This window comes from Nesoenas mayeri (assembly GCF_963082525.1).
Source record: "Nesoenas mayeri genome assembly, chromosome: 6".
NCBI classification, from domain to species: domain Eukaryota; kingdom Metazoa; phylum Chordata; class Aves; order Columbiformes; family Columbidae; genus Nesoenas; species Nesoenas mayeri.
In genome coordinates, this window is record NC_137545.1 from 11,270,659 (window position 1) to 11,291,031 (window position 20,373).

At 43.5% G+C, this 20,373-nt stretch overlaps 2 protein-coding genes across 5 annotated transcripts in view; both read right to left on the reverse strand.

The window, feature by feature from the left end:
* UBE2F (ubiquitin conjugating enzyme E2 F (putative)) overlaps positions 1 to 8,102 on the reverse strand; it is an 83,693-nt gene extending 75,591 nt beyond the window's left edge. For all 4 annotated transcript variants that reach the window (XM_080347133.1, XM_080347131.1, XM_080347132.1 and 1 more), the window contains exons 1-2: positions 7,991 to 8,102; positions 5,325 to 5,458 (exon numbers count right to left, since the gene is read on the reverse strand). In XM_080347133.1, coding sequence (XP_080203259.1) covers positions 5,325 to 5,442 — 118 coding nt within the window. In that variant the 5' untranslated portion in view covers positions 5,443 to 5,458; positions 7,991 to 8,102. The remainder of the gene's footprint in view (positions 1 to 5,324; positions 5,459 to 7,990) is intronic.
* Positions 8,103 to 17,349: 9,247 nt separating this feature from the next.
* On the reverse strand, positions 17,350 to 18,572 carry LOC308041789 (interferon lambda-3-like; the record flags this gene model as incomplete). The annotated part of the gene is made up of 5 exons (XM_080346698.1): positions 17,350 to 17,445; positions 17,558 to 17,638; positions 17,746 to 17,889; positions 18,065 to 18,142; positions 18,327 to 18,572. 5 exons carry the CDS (start codon positions 18,570 to 18,572, stop codon positions 17,350 to 17,352), a joined length of 645 nt encoding a protein of 214 aa, XP_080202824.1.
* Between the last annotated feature and the right edge of the window lie 1,801 nt (positions 18,573 to 20,373).

The following is a 20,373-nucleotide window of genomic DNA, read 5'->3' on the forward strand; positions in this document are numbered from 1 at the left end:
AAAATCAGGGGTGTAAGAAGTGAAGCAATACATGAAACTAGAGCTCCCTTTGTTCTAGAAAAAGTCTTAGTAATAATTTTTCAAATTAGCTTCAATTCTTGTGTATTTTTAGCTTTACAATATCTATCACAGTTACAATGCAAACATTTCAGCGTAAACTACTAGTTCAGTCTTTAGTAAATATAAATCACTCATTTATAAAGAAGCTTTCCATCATTTTTTCCAAAATAAGGAATTCCATTTTGGTGAGATGAAAAGCATAAATGAAAAGGACTTATTATTAAGTTGTGCAATGTGCAGAAGTTAATGCAGCATTTTTAAAGCTAAGCCTCACCTAATTTCAAGGGTGTAAATGAAGAAAGGTGGTTTTTTTTAATTCTCAAAAGTATTTTCTACCCTCTCAATTTTCCTCACCTGTTATTGTAAGAAGGAATACTTCTGTATCTGAAGGCCTGAAGAAAGCAAACACATGGCTTCTCCTCGTTTTTATTCGCAGCGCACATTTATCTCGTTTTTACAATCAGTTTCCTACTTACTTCTGCAAATGCACACCTGAAACACTTTCTAGTTACATTAATCAGGTTGTAAAACCCACAAATGTTTAAGATAACTGACGAATAAACCATCCTAACTCATTTTCTTAGAGATTAAGTGTTTTTCAAGCTGTCACAATCAAACCAAACAGCACTGGTAATACAAAACTGGGTGATGTTTAGGTTTGCTATAAAAAAAGCATTTCAAGGGATAACTTCTGTGATCAGTAAGCATGTACACTGCTGCTACTATTGACATCCTGGCATGTTCTTTATATCAATTTAGTAGTCGCATTCATTATAAAATATTAAACAGGACTTTAGCTTGTCCTGAGCCCCTTTCAAATTTTCAGAAAGGATCTGCCTTTTCAAGTTCAGCACTGCATGGCTTAGAACACCCTGCAGGACCTGTTATGCGGTCTCTATTCCTAACTTCATTATGTTGCCCCTCAGAGATGAATTTTAAGCTGGTTTGACAGCAAAAATTGCCTCTGCAGCACAGAACAAATTGAAAGTTGCTAAAGCAAGTGTACTTCTTGCTCTATTTTAACTGGTGTACTAGGCCAATAGAATTAGGGCCCTAGCTTCCAACTGAGCCTATATTGAAAAGCCAGTGAAATAACAGATGCAAGAATGAGTCACACCGAACTTTTTAACAAAGTTGTGCTTTATTAGAGGCCCTCTCTCTGCCAGAGGCAGCAGAGCTCCTTGAAGCATCGTTTCTGTCTGCTCCTCCTCTCCACATCAGTATTTGCTTTCTACCTTCTCCAGGTATTCACATTTCCTCAGTTCTGTTTCTCTTAATATGCGTTAGGCCCCACTTGATCTCTCCCCCATCAACTCCTCCTTGGCCAGAAAGCCTCTCTCCAAGAACTGTCAGCCCGAATTACTAGTCTTCACCCTTCCACACCCTCAGACACATTGGCCCTCAGTGATTTCCAAGTGGCAGATGTTTTCCTGTGACTTCCCAGCGTTTCAGATCAGAACTATCACCACGTTCCTCACCTCAGACACAGTGCCCTGCTAACCTCCCAAGTGTGCTCCATTAGTTGCTGAGATAATCAGCAAGGGGACAAGCTGCTACCAAATCCTGTTTTGCTGCTATGACTAATACCCCAGAGGACAAACAGCTGGAAGAGCAATTCCAGCTGTCTCGGATTTATTTTCCTACATAAAACTTCAGGGAAATAATTTTTTTTCCTTTCCAAATATGTCCATGAAATAACCCAACAAAACAGTACCCTGAGCCATGAGTAATATTTGAATATATAACAATACTGGACATGTAAGCAAAGGTACAGCTTAGAAAAACTAACAAAGGGCATCATTATTTTAAGAGTAACTTTATCACAAAGGTAGGAAAAAAGACTGTTTAACATGTACCCATCACAGAAGTTGAGGACAGCACCTGACAATACTCAGCTGATAGCTCACATACTTCCAGATTTAGTAAAAGTAATTCAAATGACTTTGAATTTTCTTCTCATCCATATGCTGCATATAGCTAACATCACACCTAAATTATGACTTATTTGTCCTATTTTAAGGCAATATCAGTTAGCAGACATATGTAGTTGCTCTATGCCAAATTTTTAAAAGCTTGTAGGCATCATCTACACTTAGCAGTGGCTGTGGTCACTGTCATCTACCCCATAATCAAAATGTCATTGATCTATTTACCAGTCAGTGTACAAAATACATTGGAAAACTGCAGGGTTATCAGCATAACAACATGTCCTTTAAAGAGGTCCTGTAATGCCTCCTCCGACTGAACTCTATCAACACAAACAAGTCTGTCTTTAATTTACCTCCAGATAAAAACCAGACACTGTCTGTGTCTCAGTGATACCTCTAGCAAAACTCACAGACATCTGTCTGCAGAATTTATTAGACTATCACCAATTTACTGCGATCAGGAACAGGATAATATCTCTCAAGCACATCATCACCACTTAATCAGGTGAACAGCTATCTGACCTTGGTTCACACACTATCACCAGGTCCCAAGGCCAGGCAAGATTTAGAGTACTGTGCCAAAACCCACCGTCAGCTAAGCTTCCAGGACAGTCTCCCATGCGTGTAAGACGCTGTGAAGGATGCTGCACAGACCAGTTGCCTCCTGTTCTACTGACTCAGAAGCTATAGACCTATTTGAGGCCAAAAAGGATCCAGGTGTGCTATGGAAAGAGCACAGCTATCACTGAGCTTTCTGTAACCCGTGACCACAGTCCCTTGTTTTTTCAATTCGGAGGCTTTACACAGTAGAATAAAACCACCACCACCACTAACACCATCAAGAGGTACAACTCAACCAGCAAACCAGCACTAACCTCAGCACAACTGCTGAGGCAAACAAGGACAGAACACACCAGGCCTTTTCTCATCTCCTCCTCCTTCCATACTCATCACCAGCATTTTTTTTTTTTTTTTAAGAATAGATTATTTTTTCATTCACAGTTGCCAGGAGATTGACCTGATTGAGCCTTTCATCCATTCTGCAACTGTCATCTTTTGTTTGTTTGATAACTCCAGCCTAAACAAACATCAAAAACAACTTGTACTTACAACGACTCTTACAGGCTCCCACCAGTTTTGTTTCAAGTCTAATACAACAGTTTCATACAACCAAGCAGTAAAAGGCATCCTCACTGTACACATACCTTCAGCAGGCAGCTCTTCACTACCTGCTAAACTCATTCCTGCAGATCTAGACAATATGACCTAAAAAAACTGTCAACATCAGACGTCCATCTTCACTCAGTTTCTCAACATTGAAGGTGCTGCTTTGGCTGACCTAACTTTAAGAACTGGAGCAAGTTCTAGAAACTTTTGTAATTGAATGGTCTTTATTTCGAGTAGCTTAAAAGAGAACATCCCCAACAAGCCTTTTTTAGACTGCTAGATTTTCCCCTCACTTCCAGTACAGTTATACTGAAGTGATCTACTTCTACTGTCAGTTCCCATTTTGGTCCAGAAACCATTCTAACCAAACTGACAGCCGCTCCTACAACTCTTTTTGGAGGGCCACGTGATGCAACTTTCACGCACCATCAGATCACGATCTAACAATCACACTTGTCAGAATGATGCAGTGACCTGCTTTTAACATTTGTCAGTCTGGGACGCAACTTGTCCAATACTTAGTCTGCGCTGGTTTGCTAACGGTAGCCATAGCACTTACAATTACTGATTTTTGTATAGGTTACAGTCCTTTCTTCCCCTGTAGATATAGGTTTTAGTCATAAAAGTGAAAAACATGATTACTCTAAGGGCACAGTAGAATTTCTCATGGCACTTCACACTATACCTGGCATTGTAGCAGAACTGTATTTATATTACTTTACTATTTTCCCCTCAAGTCTACACTTGTAGGTTAATGAAAATCTCAGATTATATATATTTAGTAATTTGGCTTTGTAGCTAAGCCTGATTAAAGAGCTTATTTCTCCTGCCTGATATCTTTCCCCCCTCAGAACTGGAGCTGAGAATTTCTAAACCATAAGTCTATAGCAAGCTCTTTGCAAGAGTTATCGTATCAGAATTTAAAGGGAATGAAAACTCTCTGTCCTTAGAAAAATGAAGAGAGAAAACTGTGACCATAACATTCCTACAGTCTAGTTGAGGCACTTCCCAGTGCACCAAGGCAGCAGCATTCACAGGGGAACCTTATTCTGGTATACAGCTATATGGCAGAATCTACCCTAATTCGAAAAAGCCATATGTAACAGTACGCTTAGTTAATACCATCCAGGGAAACATACCACTGTCAGTCTCAAGCCATTCTGAAATAAGACCAGGAAATGAGCACGTTTCATTTGACTGTCGTGAATCCTAACCACGACAGCTTCCACAGCAACAGCGGTATATTTGCTATTGATCTTTTTTAGCACAAACATCAACCTAAACAATGTATTTTTTGCCACTAGATCAAGCTGCACAACTCAAGCATTAAATGCTCAACAGTTATTAGAGGGAAGAAACTCGAGTTTAAGCTCAAAGTAACCACAAAGTGTCAGCACCATGGAGTTTTAAATACAAGATTATCTATGCTACAGAAAAACTGAAAATCAAGAAAGAGGTGTCCCTGCTTTTACTAAAAAAGAGCTTAATTACCAGCTCACAAACTAATTCATTTATCTAGAATTGCCACAAAGTAAAATGCTTTTTTCTCACCAATGGAGAGTCAGCTAGTAACAACCTACAGTAGCCTTTCTTGAACAGACCATAGAGAACTACTAAAAAATAGGATGCTGGTTTTTATTCACTACTTCATACTCAACTTCCAGTGCCTCCAGGCCTAAGAAAAATATCACTTTGCTTTACTTTTTTAAGCATTTTAAAGTTTACTGCCTCTGATCTGTACCATTAAAGGCCACCAGGACACTGATGTTACTTTTAGGACTTTCTTTCCAGTTATGTTTTTGCTCAAAAAATACCTTTCTATCAAGTCAAAGCTGATGTTCTACTCCTATGTATTTAGCAATGCTTGTGACAATTTTTATCATAACGTTTTAATTGATGACAGTTTCCAACAACAGATTCATGTGTCAGAGTAAGGAAGAAGCTTTTTATGTTTTGTATTATTCCATGAAAATAAGTGTACTACAGCCAAAGAGCTCTTGGAGGTGCGATGTAAGCCAACATATAACCTACAGTATAAATCATGAGGTAAGTCACAAGAAATCTAAAAAATACTTCTGGAAATTATTTTATATGCAATTTAATATTATGAGCTGTCAACACACCTGCAAAGTCTAAATCCCCAAATACTCAAATATAAGTTCCTTTCACCTTTAACAAGTAATTTATCTCGTACAGACACCCTCCGAGTTGAATCAGAAGGTGGATTGGATGCACGGGGTCCTCTGACACCATCATCCCGCTTCAGCTTGCTTGCCAGAGTTAACATTACTGCTGTCTTCAATCTAGAACACAAATATTAGAACAAAGTCAATTACCAAAATTAAAGCACTACAGGGAAAAAAATACAAAACCAAATTACAGTTAGTTCCGTATTTGACAACTATCATCATATTCTTAGCAGTCATGACATGACTTAACAGTTGACATGACTGCAACTAAAGACGAGGATGGCCTAGAGTACTTGAAAAATGAGAGTTTGTTTCAGATACAAATACTGAGAGTTACAGTACGTTAGGCCAAGAGAAAGTTCAGTTTTGCTGGAGAAAGGTCAGACTTTCATCATTGTTTACAATCCAATTTTACTGCACCATCTACTGCAGTACACCACTGCTTGACATCACTCCTTCGACAGAATTGCTGTGAAAACACCTCTGCCACATCCCTGACCAGACAACCTGCTACAATCATTCGCATCCATGCTTCACATGACAGTATTCAGAGCTACTTTTTGGCTGTCCAAAAAACAATACAAAAAAAAATAAAAAGAGAGAGAGAAAGGGGAGGGGAGGAGTTATTGGAATAAGTGTCTAACACTAGAAAGAGAGCTTTGAGTCAGCTACCAGGACACAGGGAAGGAAACAGATCTCAGCTGCAAATAGTGCAATTATCTCTGCAGCTGCACAACCATAACTCTTCACACTGCAGAGCAATGGTGGAGAAAGTTACATATGGAGATTCGGTAACTAAAATGAAGATATCTTCTGTTGTGTCAGTCCTCCACTATAGAAGATACCTGCACTGATAATGTCAAAGTCATAAAACCAAAACATTCAGTCTGTCATAGCTTAATACATTTTGACAGTACTCCTAGATGAAGGCAACTCATTCTTAAAAGTTTGGCCAAAACCAACGTAATGCTGACAAGATCCATGCCCTTTAGGCCCCAGCATCACAAAAATGATAGGAGAAATGTTTATCCTTTAGTCATGACAGTTAATCCAACAAAATAAAAGCAAAAAAACTTGTAAAATCAGTATATAGTCTATACATGAACTAGTTTGCATAGAAGACCAGATAGGTATGATGCAGCAGTTACCAAGACATAAAACAGATAGCCAGGTAACATCAGCTCTCATAGTATAAAACAGAGAATCAGATGAGATATTCATAAGACAAATGATAAAGTCCAGCAAACGACTGAGATGATGAGGATTACACTATAAAATGACAAGACTCAAAATTTATCTCTGTCAGCTTGAGCTCTACATATCTCCATGTTTCCTCCCTTCTTGTAGGGAAGTCCTGAAATTAAGTTTCACAGGTTTATTGCAACAGCAGTCACTTTGCTTGTTAATTTTGTCTTGCCCCAGCAAAAACGGGAGATAAAGCCTCCAGTCTGCCAACCTAGTCACTACAGCACTGAAAGCCCTACTGCTTTCCCAGAGCCATGAGAAAGCTGACAGGTTTATACCAAACATCAACACCAAAATACTGGTGAAAGGGCAAGGAGAAGTGAAACAACTGATGTGACACTCAGATGTGGAGAAAAACAGATACGTGAGTAACAAGGTTTAAAAAAAAGAGGAAAACACATATTTCACAACAGTATGTAACAGCTGAAACTCTGGTAAGATCTACAAGAGGGTCAAGTTCTCTGAAGTTGACAAGAATGTTTGTTAGCTTCAAGATCCAGATTAAAAACAAAGCAAAAATTCAGGGAGCATGTAAATCCCGCTTGCTCAACTGAAATATTAGAGTAGGTTCTTTTTCTGCCACTACCCCAGTGGAAGAAAGAACAAGCAGACAAAACAGCCTTTTTATTTAATTGGAGAAGAGGAAGGCAACAGCTGGCTTTAAAAAATTAAAAAAAAAAAAAAGAGGAGAGAGTAGGTAAGTCTGGAAAGTACTGACAGAGGGTCCTAAAAGAAGAAAAAAAAATAGAAAAGAAAAACTGTAGACTGCAGGCAACCCTTCCCCCCAAAAAACAAAGCAAAACCCCACAATTTTTAGGTACCAAGCCTAAATTAAATTAACTAATCAACTTCAATGGGAAGTAAACGCCTAAATAATAAATCGATTTCCTCACTGCTTGTCCTAGAAAACTAGGAAACCAAAGAGAAACGTGACCAGTGTGACCAGAGCTGATTCGTTCCAGCTCTACCTCAAATTTCATCAATGAAGCATAGCGAGGAAGCCCCCGGAACTTGCTAAGGGCACGGGGAAAGAACAGCTCTAGCTCTGCACGGCACCGGGGTGCTGTTCTGATTCATCGCGAAGGGCGAGCCGGCCCCGGAACTCCTGCAGCTCCCTGGGGAGCGGGGGCAGCGGGGAAGCCCCTCCGGACGGCTGGAAGAGGATCGCTGGCCCCTTGCAGTGGGGCTACAACCCTGCTAGTCCAGGGGTGGAGCGGGGTGCCGGTGGAGGGGGCCGAGGTACCGGGGGCATCCCCCCCGGCGTCACTGGGGCCCCGAGGCCTGTCGGGCCGCGGCCGCCCCGGGAGATGTGGGGGCACCGGGTGATGGAGGGAAAAGGCCGAGCCTAAGCTGAGGGCCCCAGCTCAGAACCGAGGGGGAAGGGGAGCGGCCCGCACTCACCTGAGCGCGGCGTCAGGGCCCGTCTCCCGCGGCCAACACCATCCCGGGGCTGGCCCGGGGCGGGGGGGACGCGGCGGCTCCTCCTCCCTCAGCGCCGGCGCCGGAAGTGGGCAGCGCGAGGGGCGGGGCTGCAGCCGCCCGTCAACAACAACTGTATCGCAGAGCGCAAGGATCTCGCGAGAGTTTGGGGGGGAATTGGGTGGTGCCTACGGAGATCTCGCGAGAGTTGCAGGCGGACGGCGAGGCGGCGTGCGGCGCCGCTTTGTGGCTCCGCGGGTGTGAGGACGCGGCGGTGCCGCTGTCACCGGGTGGCGGGGTCCTCACCCCGGGGTGGGTCCTTCACCAACACGGGAGCCGCACACACACTGTGCTCAGAGCTCTTGCTGAGCACCAAATTCGGAGTAGGACAAATATCTTCTATCCCAAAGGACAACTTCACTTAAACACAGTTGTTCTGGCAAACAGTTTGCCTGTTTTGCTCCAAGCATGTGTTATGAAAGCATATTTTCTAAACAAATATTTTCATATGGAATACTTAATTCAGTAGCTTTTAAAGCAGGAAGCTGAAAAAAAAATTAAATTTTACGTAAATGCTTATTGGATCCCAAATAATTATTAATTTTGCTCAGCATGGCATTGTTTATTCCATATTCTGTAGATAGAAACATTATGTTCACCCAGTTCTACTCATCTCCATGGAACATAACGTTTGTCCACACCTGCTCCACGAATAGCTTTGTTTCTGCAGCTCATGTGGCAAAGCCAATGAGTGCACTGTCTACACAAATACAGAAATATATGTAAACAGCTCTACCAAAACTGATACAGTTTGAGTTCATTAAAATACTGTAAAAAATTTGCTAATTGTATTCACAGAAGAGCAGTTTTATACCCAAGCGCCCTCCAACTTTGTGTAAATCCAACATGGATCTGCCAAGCCACACGTCCCTCACCAATACCCTGCACCACATTTTCCAGGCTAACCACAACCAACAAGTTCAACCAACCAAGTCAAGCAATTATTTATTTTGCTCCTCTGACTGACAGAAAAACACGCCTTTGTTATCTGGTGTGTCTAGATAATGTGTATCACATACGGCAACTTCCAGTGGATCAAACAGACCAGTAGGTCTGGTCAGTTTATCTGTGCAAGTTTTTACTTTGCTTTGCAGGATCACAGGAAAAGTAACTAAACCACACAAAACTAATGACCACAGAATGCTGTTTGGGTAGATACAGCAGTTCACCACTTACAAGGAAACGTTTTATCATAGGCAAGACTTTAAATATATTTGAATATTTAAAGCTAAGAAGGTCTCAGAGTGCTGCATTGCAGTGGGGCAAGAATTCACATTGGCATGGCTAGCGACAATGTAGTGTGTCCTCGTCTGAGGAATCATCATCTCCCCTTTACTACACCCAGCTACAACAAAAGCAAGCTAGACTTTCTCCCAGCTTTGTGAAGTTAACGCCTTGCTCAGGACAACCTGGTTCTTAAGAAACCTCCTCCTGTAACACATTTGACTGCATTTAAAAAGGCATCAGTTGTTCAGTTATCGTCTTCATATGGAAAACATCTGACCTCACTTAATTCATTACAAATCACTTTAGTTGGACTTTAAAACAATATCTTTATATAAAGCTAATGAAAGACATTTAAAGATTGGGCATGGGGGGAAAATATCATATGACAGGAAAAAAAAAAGAAAAATACATTTCCTAATATAGTAAAACCTAAGGGAGATGATCCACTGAGGTCAAAAGATAAATTTACATATTTAAAGTTTACTCTGTATTTTACAAAGAGTAATTTATCATATTACATTTCCTTCACATAAATGAAAATGAGTCTGTATTGAGGATACTATTTAATGTAAAACAAACAGAAAATCTCAATCCTGAATTACGTATTTTTACCAACAGGAGTATTTCCACAGTGAGAGGTACACACAAAATCTTTTCAGGGTAGGTATGATTGAATAATGCTGATCTCACCAGTTTTCCATTACCAGATGGAGGTCTAGAAGAGCTGAGGGAACAGGCTGACAAAGGCACTCTCTCCATTACAGCAGCAGCCTGGTAGCACACGTTAACGTAGTGTCTATTGTACATCAAGGTGCAAAATTATTCTGAGGTCCCAAAGTCCCTGGCTGACGGCCCGGTAAGTACAGATTTTTCAAACTAGATGGAAGGGACAGTCTCATTTACTATCAGTTTTCATGCTGGTTAAGACACACAAGAGCTGTCTTCACCACTCATCTCTGAGTTTTTAAGCCCTTTTTGGCCACCTCTGTCCATAAGCTAGAGGAGCAACTTAACATAACAGTAATCTCTGACCCTTCTGTGGTACGTGGCTTCGAGTCAACTGGGAAGATGAGAGAAGCAAACCGCCATCACCACCTTCTGCCACATGCCTAAAGCTGCATCTTCACTCAAAATCATTATTTCCAAGACTTGACTAGGAACAAAGCATGGGAAGCTCGGCCTTTAAGCAGCCTGAGCTACAAAAAGACCATCAGAAGCCTTTTTTATTCTGACATTGTACAGAAAAAAACACAAACACTTTGCTGCTATCTCTTCCTTGTCCTCAGTCCAGACTTACTTATTTCAGAACTTCTGTGTTTGACCTGGAGCCTCTAAGCCTCATCAGTCTAGCTCCAGGATTTCTGTGTTTTGGCTTTTAAACCATAGGACGCAAGACACATTCACGAAAGTTTCTAAAGAGGAAAAAGTCCTTACAGATCACAGAACTGACCATACATCCTTTAGTCATGTTGTCACCTGCATATTTAATTTCCTGCTACACGCTTCGTATTCACTATAGTACAATGGGAATACAGACAATGCGATTTCATAGAGTGAAAGAAAAACAGTTTTCATACAAGGTTTGTATCAAAACACTGTGTTTTGTTTACTCCTGAAGATCCTTTATTTGTACTGTAAATTTCTTTAACATTCACTAAGTCATTAAAGTAAAATTAAAAAAAAAAATAGGATAGTTCCACATTCAAAAAGAAGTCAGAAGATGCAATTTTGAAGGTAATAAAGCCTCAAAATGGGGAGATATCCATGACTCTTCTCCTAATTCTTCTTTTGTTTAGTATACAGCCCATAACTTGGGTCTAGAAGGCTACATGCTGTTACTAAGAGGAAAGTTTAGCAGCTTGTAGCAACAGAAGGTTCCCACCAGCAGAGGATAATAAAGATTACAAAAGAAGAATTTTATTGCTGCCTGATCATTGCAATCACAACGCTGAAGCAGAGCAATTGTCCCCTGCCTTTTTTTTTTTCTATTAAGGAAGTTTTTAATGTGAAGAGTAGCTATATGCTTCACCCTTTATGACTTACTTTAGACAAAGAGAAAACACAGTCAAGGGAAAAATCATGAGATAAGCTCTTCCTCAGTGGCACAGCTATGCCAGTGGTATTTAACAAAGTGTGCAGACAGTGTAAACCAACTAAAAGTCCCTAGGTAATCAACATAAGTCTATTAAGATCAGAGAAACTTGTGGGAAACTGCAGCGGGTCTGTGGAATCCTTGACAGAAAATATGGGAGTAGAGATCAGCCTTGAAGATATTAAGATTTACCCTTGAGAAGGATAGGAGTAAAGGAGTATCCGGAGGTATGGAGTTGTACTCGTGAGAGAGGAGAGATGTACCCGTGAGAGAAGGGGCTAGAAGAATAACATGGATGATAGCAAAATTAACCAATGAGATGTTAGTGCTGTAACTTCTAACCAATAGTGAAAAGACACATGAACTGGTAGAATGGTATAAAAATGCACTTGTAGCAATAAATGGCACCTATTACTTTCATTTTGAAAGACTTTGGTCCATGTCGTTTGTCCGTCTCAACCACAACAGAAACCGTATTCTCACATACATGCTCCAGCTCAGGCCCCAAGCCCCTTGAAGTGTGTTTGTGTTTGAATTTTGTCAAGTGCACATGTAATTGATGGTAGCAGCTTATCGTCTTCAATGGGAGCAAATGCAGGTCATCCCAGGGACTTCCAGGAGAACTATTCCTGGAAATAGAGCAGCCACAAAGAGATTTTTAACATAAGCCATAGTAACACAATTATGTTCTTATTCAAGTCATGGTTATTTGGCACTTAATGAAAACAGAATTCTCGTTCTGTGTCTGTCGCAGAAGTGGTTGGGACTCAGGACAAGGTGGTTATTTCCACACCACAAATCTGCCAACCCCTGTGAAACTTGCCTATTCCGCATCTTCAGAGGCAGCGAGATGTGTCACACCTGGTGGCAGCGCAGGGGGACAGAAGTGCAGCACACGCTGGAGAGCAGCAGAGGGCACCTGTGGCCACACACACACACAATGAGCAAAATGGTTACAGAATTCGAAACTAGCGGGGTTATTTTCCAAATGAGAAAGGGAGAAGTGGGGGGAGAAGAGAAAAAGGAAAGACAAAAAGGAAAAGAGACAAAAGAAAAGAGAAAAAGGAAATGAGGTAAAAGAGAAAAAGGAAAAAGCCTTTTTGTGGGAACAAAATCTGCATCACTGAAAATTAAAAAAAAAATAATTAAAAACAAAGGTGGAAAAAAATTGGACTTCTCGGTATTTTTCAGTATTTTTCGTGGTAGTATGAATGGCATGTGAAGGTTTATTTTTCAGCCATAGCTCTGGTAAGCAAATGGCAGATATGCAAGTTTGTTTTGAATTCACACATTTAAGGGAAAAATATAGTGTGAAGTTTAACTTCTTCATGAGAAAGAGGCATTGCAAGATTACATGTAAGTCCAAAACACCCTTCTGTTTGTTTTTGAAAGTGGTCAGAAAAACAAACAGAGATCCACAAGATAAAGCTGTTACAAAGAAGCCACACCATCCAATTAACTAATTGTTTCCATAACAAAATCAACCACCACCGGTTAAGCCTTACTGAGCTGGCACACCACCAGCTGTGTGAACATGAAGAGACATCACCCACCAGCCTGGTGGAGCGGAGCCCCCACAGGATTTGTCTGCACCGGTACAGCCCTGGGAGAACAGCAAACCCGTGGCACATCAGCCCTGCTCCTGAAACACCAGGAGGTATTAGGAGCAGTTGGAGGAACTGGGGCTGTTTATCCTGGAGAAAAGGAGGCTGAGGGGAGACCTTATCACTGTCTGCAACTACCTGAAAGGAGGTTGTAGCATGGAGGGTGTTGGTCTCTTCTCCCAAGTAACAAGTGATAGGACAAGAGGAGATGGCCTCAAGCTGCGCCAGAGGAGGTTTAGATTGGATATTAGGGTTGTGAAGCATTGGAACAGGCTGTCCAGGGAAGTGCTGGAGTCACCATCTCTGGAGGTGTTTAAAAGGCATTTAGACAAGGTTCTTAGGGACATGGGTTAGTGCTAGAGTTAGGTTATGGTTGAACTCAGTGATCCTGAGGGTCTCTTCCAACTGAAATGATTCTATATGAGGCATGTGCAGAAAGATCTTGCTGACTCCACAACTTACTGAGCAGTAGTAGGAACCTTACAACCCAGTTTTAAAAAAGGTTTCTAGGCATATGCATATTTCCAACATCACTTTACACCAGCAGTTTGCTAAATGCAACCAGCACACCATCCAGAGAGCACATTATTGCTCAAACACAGTATCACAGTATGTTTGGGATTGGAAGGGACCTCAAAAGATCATTCAGTCCAATCTCCCTGCCGGAGCAGGAACACCTAGATGAGGTTACACAGGAAGGTGTCCAGGCGGGTTTTGAATGTCTCCAGCGAAGGAGACTCCACAACCCCCTTGGGCAGCCTGTTCCAGTGTCCATTACCCTCAATGAGAAGAAGTTTCTTCTCAAATTTAAGCGGATCCTTCCTTCACACACCAGCAGCCACTTTTCGTGCAACAGTCTGCTCCTCTGAACTTCCATACCTGTTTGCCCAGCTCGCCCCATGCAACACAAACTTGGTACATCTACCTCTTATTTAGTGCATTTGCTTCCAAAGATGAACAGGACTTGCATATTCTGAAACTTCATAACACATTAGCCATGAATATTTAAAGAAAGTCATTCAAAAAACAAACCCGCAGGCAGCAGAGCTGAGGGAGACCCAGCGTGTTCCAGATGTTCCAGCACCTTCTCCACCTCCCTCCCTGCCTGTGGAAAGCCTGGAAGAAACCCCACCAGTTTCAGACAGAACTGGAACATACCACATCAAAGATGAAAAAAAGTGGGAAAGTGGAGTTCCAGTTGCTCTTTACAGCGCACATTCCACAGCGTAACTTGCATTTAAAGATGGATTTAGCAACCACTGAACAATAAACAACCCTCTTCACACCCAGGAGCAAACTTGTTCTGGTCTTTACAAACCTGCTGAACTCTGACCTGGCTGCCTTCAAAAGTCTTGCAAATCTTCCCCTTCACAGACCAGCAAAACCGTCCCTTGCCCTGTTTTTTGCCTCAATTCCGCTCTTTTTCCAGCTAGAGAACAAAGATCCGTGTCGAAAGCCCTTGTCCCGCCATGCGGCTGTTGGGGGCGCTGAAAATGGCGCCAGGCAGCGAGCAGGGGCTGCCCCAGGTCACCTCAGCTGTGGTAAATCACCGCCCTGCCCCAGCAACTCTGCACCCAAACCCGTTCTACTCATCTCCCAACTTATTCAGCTCGCTGAGCACATTGGGCAGGGGATGGTTTGGGTTTGTTGCTGTGGAAATCCTCACCAAAAGCCGCCCTCAGGGCCACCATCCCTCAAGTGCCCACTAACAAACCACGGCCATTGTTGTGCCTTCACCAGCTGCCTCAGGGACAGCATCTACTACCGACCCCACTCCCTCCCTAGTGACCATACAGCCTCCCCCTGCCTCACAGGGTTGGGATTCGCCGAAGCCATCAAAATTGGTTAAAATAAATGTTGTCTACCCCTACAGAAGGGGAGAGAGGTGACTTCCTTTCATGCAGTAGTGTAATGCTAATAAAACAGTGGAGAAACACATGAAATCGATTAAAAATCAAAACCTGAATAAATTTATGCTGATTTCTTCTTCCAGACCAGGTAATGAGTAAATTCTGTTTTACAAAGGTAAAGCCTGAACTGTCCTTACCTTCAACACTTCAGTTCTGGAGAGACCCTTGTGCCTCTCAGCCGCATCCAAACCCTAAACAAACAGGACAAATACAGTCTGGTCAGCAGCCACCAAACATAAATATTAAAAGATTTCCCTTTAGTCGCAGAAAAAAATACCATTAACTGTCATCAGAAGGAATATGAACTTCGTTTTGATGGTACATGAGAATTTGGGAGAGGAGCTGACAGTGTCTGTGTAACTGAAATCAACCAGAACTCCCGGGTGTGTTTTCATAACATCCTTGTATTGGTTCACACACAAACAGAAATGAGGAAGGAAATTGATTGTAGGTGTCTTTAAGTCGCTAAAGAACAGGAGTAAAGGCCCAGAGAAAAAGCTGATAAGACAAAGTGTGAGAAAATAAACACGGGCTTATATTTTTTTTCATCGGAAAGGAACATACCGAGTCACACTGACACACTCTGTATAAGTACAGGCTTTCTGGTAAAACTCCTCCTTTAAGAGGCTTCTCCCAAGACAGTTAAATACATCTAATAAGCTGTGCAGACATTGTATTTGATAATGCTAATCAGCTGCAAGTCAGAAAATAAATGAAACTGTCCTGTGCCAGTGTTTTTGACTGATTCTGGAACACCATGCATCAGCAGGAATAAAACTTCAAAGCTCAGAGTGGAAGTCAAAATTCTCAGAAACTGAGGAAAGCAAGTGAAGAAGGTTAGCTGGAATTACAGGACTGTCATTGCAAAATACAATACTTGGAAGGGACTTGAATTCAGAAACTAACACACTGCCAAGCATTTGCTATTTTGAAAGACTACAGTTAATCCATTCATCAGTTAATCAGGCAAAGCAACTTACCCATGAGGAGTACTGAAGGGTACAGGAGTGTGCTGTGTTTCATGTAGATTGATACAGGCCATACAGGTTTGCTCTTATCATTTTTCAAAGGAAAAAAATGATTCAGCAGAAGCAAATAGATATGTGCAGCAGCTAAAGATGAACACAGATGAAAATTCTATTCTGGAGAGATAATGTAGCTAGAAAAAAGCAAAACACAACCGTGAAGATATTGATGCTTTTGTTCCAATAGGCAGGGAATGAGTAACCACAATCCTTCAAAATAGTGAAGGATGTTGGCAAATATTTTCTAAACTACTTTCCTAAACTTGACGTAATTATATACGTTATAACTACAGAGTAAGTTCATACTTTAAGAAGAAGAATTTAATCTGAAGTACATGTCTGAAATATGTTCTCTTACAGAGGAAACAAGCTCTGAAACTTGTCAGACTAAACTGAGAAAGCCCTGCTTTCAACACAACACAATCAATCTAGGCAGCTGCAGTGAGAGCACTGTGGAGGTCCTTTTATGCCCAAGTGGGGACCCAAAACTTTTCTGTAAAAATTGAACTCAGTTGAATAGGAGAAATAGCTTTGACATTCATACATGGAGATTAAAATTATCACGTTGCTATTATAAACGGCCGGTGCTATAGGACCAAAAATTTCCCAAGATTAGGGGTGAGTCTACGCAGACTTTCTTCTTTTGGAGAATTGCTTTTTTCTCCTCTCAGATAGGTGAGAAGATTTTTAAACTAGGAAGAGCTGTCTTTGAATAAAAAGGCCATCATATTCAACATTTTAAGTCTGGAAAATCAACTGTACAAGACCAACTAGAAATAAGGCTCCATAAACAACTTTACCTCTTCACTATGTTTTTCATTTCCACTGAATTTCTGAGAGAAAGTAAATTCTGCCCAGTCCTCTCCAGCCCCTGGGAGACCACAATTCATGTGCTCTGACACCACTCCTTACTGCAGAGTCCTACTTTGCTACCTTTTCTGCCAGTAAATCACTTTTCCAAAGGGATGATATTATAGCAAAGCGTAGTAAAAACACATGATGGCAGCTTGTCCAGTTAAGTTATCTATTTTATTTTTCACATTAAATAGCATGTAAAAAAATAATTTATATAGGCAAATATACATAATATAGTCTGTAATAAATAGAAAGTACAAAAATATATTTCCTTAAAAACAGTAAATATTTTGAAAACCAGCAAAAGAAGTACATCCAATAAATACATTAATCCCTCATGATCAGTATCTTTCAGGAACAGCATTTCTTTATGTCTTCTTGAACCATTTATAAATACACAATAATTCAATATACTGTGAAAAAAAAAAATGCTCCCTGAGCTCACATAACTAAGAAAAATGCATAAATAGAAAATACAGTCCAATGATGCAATGCAAATAATTTTTCCAGGTCCTCGGGGCATCCTTTGGGGCCGTTGAGCACCGTACCAGCTGCAGTGCTGATGGGGCTAAGTGCATTGCTCCCGGCGGGCCGTGCACCGCAGGTCCTCCAGCACTTGGAAGATGTTGAAGATGGCAGAGGCCTCCAGGCAGCCCGTGGTCTCCTGCGGTGAGGAGAAGGGGCAGGTTATCACCAGAAACGGGGTGCAGGAGGACCCACGTAGCCATGAGGTCACGAACACCCCAAAGCCCCCTCGCCCTGCTGGCCTGACTTACTGTGTTCTTGGCTGTCTGCAGGTTCTGCAGCCAGTGCCTCAGTCTCCCCGAGGGCTGATGTGAAGTGGCCTCCATGGCCATCTGCAAAGGAAAATGGCTGCGTAAGGACTGGCGATGCCCTGTGGCACTGCTGCCTGCAATGACAGTGGGCTGGCACGGGGCTGGCAGGTTTTGGTGGGGACACTCACGCAGCCTCGCAGATCCTCCCGGACTTGGGTGAGGAAGGCCAGGGGCCGCTGGCGTGTCTCATCAAAACTGGGGACGGTGGGAAGCTCCAGCATGGCAATGGTGAGGTCCAGCTCAGCTTCCACCAGGCTCACTCTGTCAGGCACCTGCAGGCAAGAGCATCCCGGTTTGAGACCTAAAGTGCCAGGGCTGGCTGGGGGCTGGAGGGCAGGGGTCTCAAAGACCTGCCCAGGGGTGTGGATGGAGGTGGAACCAGCTCACAGGAGGTCCCGGCTGGAGCAGGGGGTGTACACCCTTTTCACAGTGTCGCCTTGCTCTTACCGACAGATCCGCTATTTTCCATTTCCGATGGAAGAGACGAGTGTTGCATTTGCGGTCTGACTGCAGCTTGATGTTCTCCTATCAGCATAAACCAAAGGAGAGATTGAAAAACTGTCATCTTGGTTTTTGACGATGTTGTGCAACCCCAGTCAACCTTGAAGGGTTTGAAACCAGGACAAAATTTGGCCCAGCATCCTTCTTGTCCCCAAACTCCCTTGGAAAACATCCTCCTCATCCCCAAACTGCCCTGGAAAACATCCACCTTGTCACCCAGGGTCTCAAACTCAGCATCTTCTCTGCACTGGCCCCCACCAGCCCACAGTCCCCTGTTGCCGGTGGTACTCACAAAATGCTCCATCATCTTCCGTGCAGCCTTCATCTCATGGCGCATGATGAACTTGTACTTGGACAAGCTGCAGCTCTTCTTCAGGGCGCCCTGGGGGAAGGCAGCCCCAAGGCTGACCCCCAGCACCAGCACAAGCAGTGAGGTGAAGCTGAGGCACAACATTTTGCCAATGAAAGTCTGACGGTGAGTGTATTACGATGGGATGAATGGGCTGCAGTGCAAGAATCTGGAGAGGATAAACCAGAGTACTCCGGGCTGAACTGCTGATGGAGAGATGCCTGACGGTGTTGCTGCGGGTGGCTCTCTTGGCAGAGGGGCTGCTGGGCTCGTGGCTGGTTCCAGGGATCTGCTTTATCTCGTTTGCTGTGGCTGCCTGGCTGCCCCATCTCCTCGGCTTTTTATGCTGCCTGCCCAGCATGATTCTGCTTTCAGGTTGGCAGGAAAATCCGTGGCTTGCTGGCTCTGGAAACAGGAAAGTGAAAGCAGCAGCGGAGGGAATCCCGCTGCCACAGGTGCGGCAGGTACGAGCAGCGCCGCCTCCTGCTGCCTGCTCAGCCGCCCGCCTCGACAGGGCGAGCGCACCCAGCACCCCGGAGATACCAGGGGGTGCTGGCACTGCCTTTGGCGTGAGCCCCTCCAATGGCGGCACACGCTGCTCCCACGTTGAGTGGCGCAGGGGTGCTGACGAGTGTGGGGAAGTCCGGGCATAACTCAGCCCCGCACCACATCGGAAGCTGCAGGAAATTGCCAGGCACACAGCCCCATGGGGACCGCGGGCTTGGGGTGGCCAGGAGGGTTTTGGTGCCTCCTGAGCGGCAGCAGTTCGTGCCTCAGTTTCCTCACAGCAAGCACAGTGCTCCAGCCGTGGCAGGGAGGGGGTGAAGGCAGCAGCTGGGCACAGACACTGCGCATTGCAGGCTGTGGGCATGATGTACTATCCTCAGACACCAGACTCTCTACAAAAGCAGGAAAACAGGTGAAAGCAGAAGCACTTCCACCTGACATTTTCCAGTTGTGCACGGAAGCTGTCAGAGGCAAACAGGGCTGCCACCCTGGCCAGCCACTGAAACTGGCTAGGATTTCCTCCCTGTTTAGCCTGAAAATGCAAATATTGCCTGCTGTCCTGTCAGGAGGCACCACCAAGAGCCTCTGAGCCTCCTCCAGGCTGAACAGCCCCACCTCCCTCTACCTTTCCTCATAGGAGAGATGCTTCACTCATTTCATTCTCTTCATAGCCCTTTGCAGGATTCTCTGCAGTTTGTCCATGTCTTTCTTGCACTGTGGAGCCCAGAGCTGGACCTGGCACTTCTAGGGTGGCCTCAGCTTACTGAGGGCCCTCTGGATGGCAGCAGGATCCTCTGGCATGTCACCCACTCCAGTGTTATCAGTGAACTCGGTACACTGCTGGTACACTTTGGTTCATCATCCAGATCGTTAGTGAAGAGGTTAAGCACGACTGGTTGTCAATCTGCAGGATCTGCCCAGCCTCTCTCGAGCCATTCCCCTGCCCCAGCAGCATCTCCGAGAGATCAGGTCTTTCCTGGATGGCCACAGTGGAGATGAAGAGCAGAGACAGCGGGCAGGAAACAGTGTGGGTCGGGCAGTAGCTGTCTCAGCTTTGACCAAACCAGAGGGAGATAGATACACTTGGAGAAGAGCCAGGACAGCAAAATGTGGTGCTGAAGCCCAATAGCACAGTAGGCACAGGGTTCCCCTTCATGGCAAGTCACAGATGTCACTGCCAGACCAGCCTCCCCCACCACAACAAGTTAAATAATTAGAAGCCCGAACCCCAGCCAGGGCTCAGGCCTTTCATCTGCCCTCTCAGTGAAAACAGGAGAACAGCACTGTTGTTCCTTTCTCTCCTGTTAAAGAAATGCGCAGATTTAGAGAAATATTTTTTTATTCAATGCAACTTGTTCATATTCAATACAACTACAAAATAAAACCCCAGACCACCATA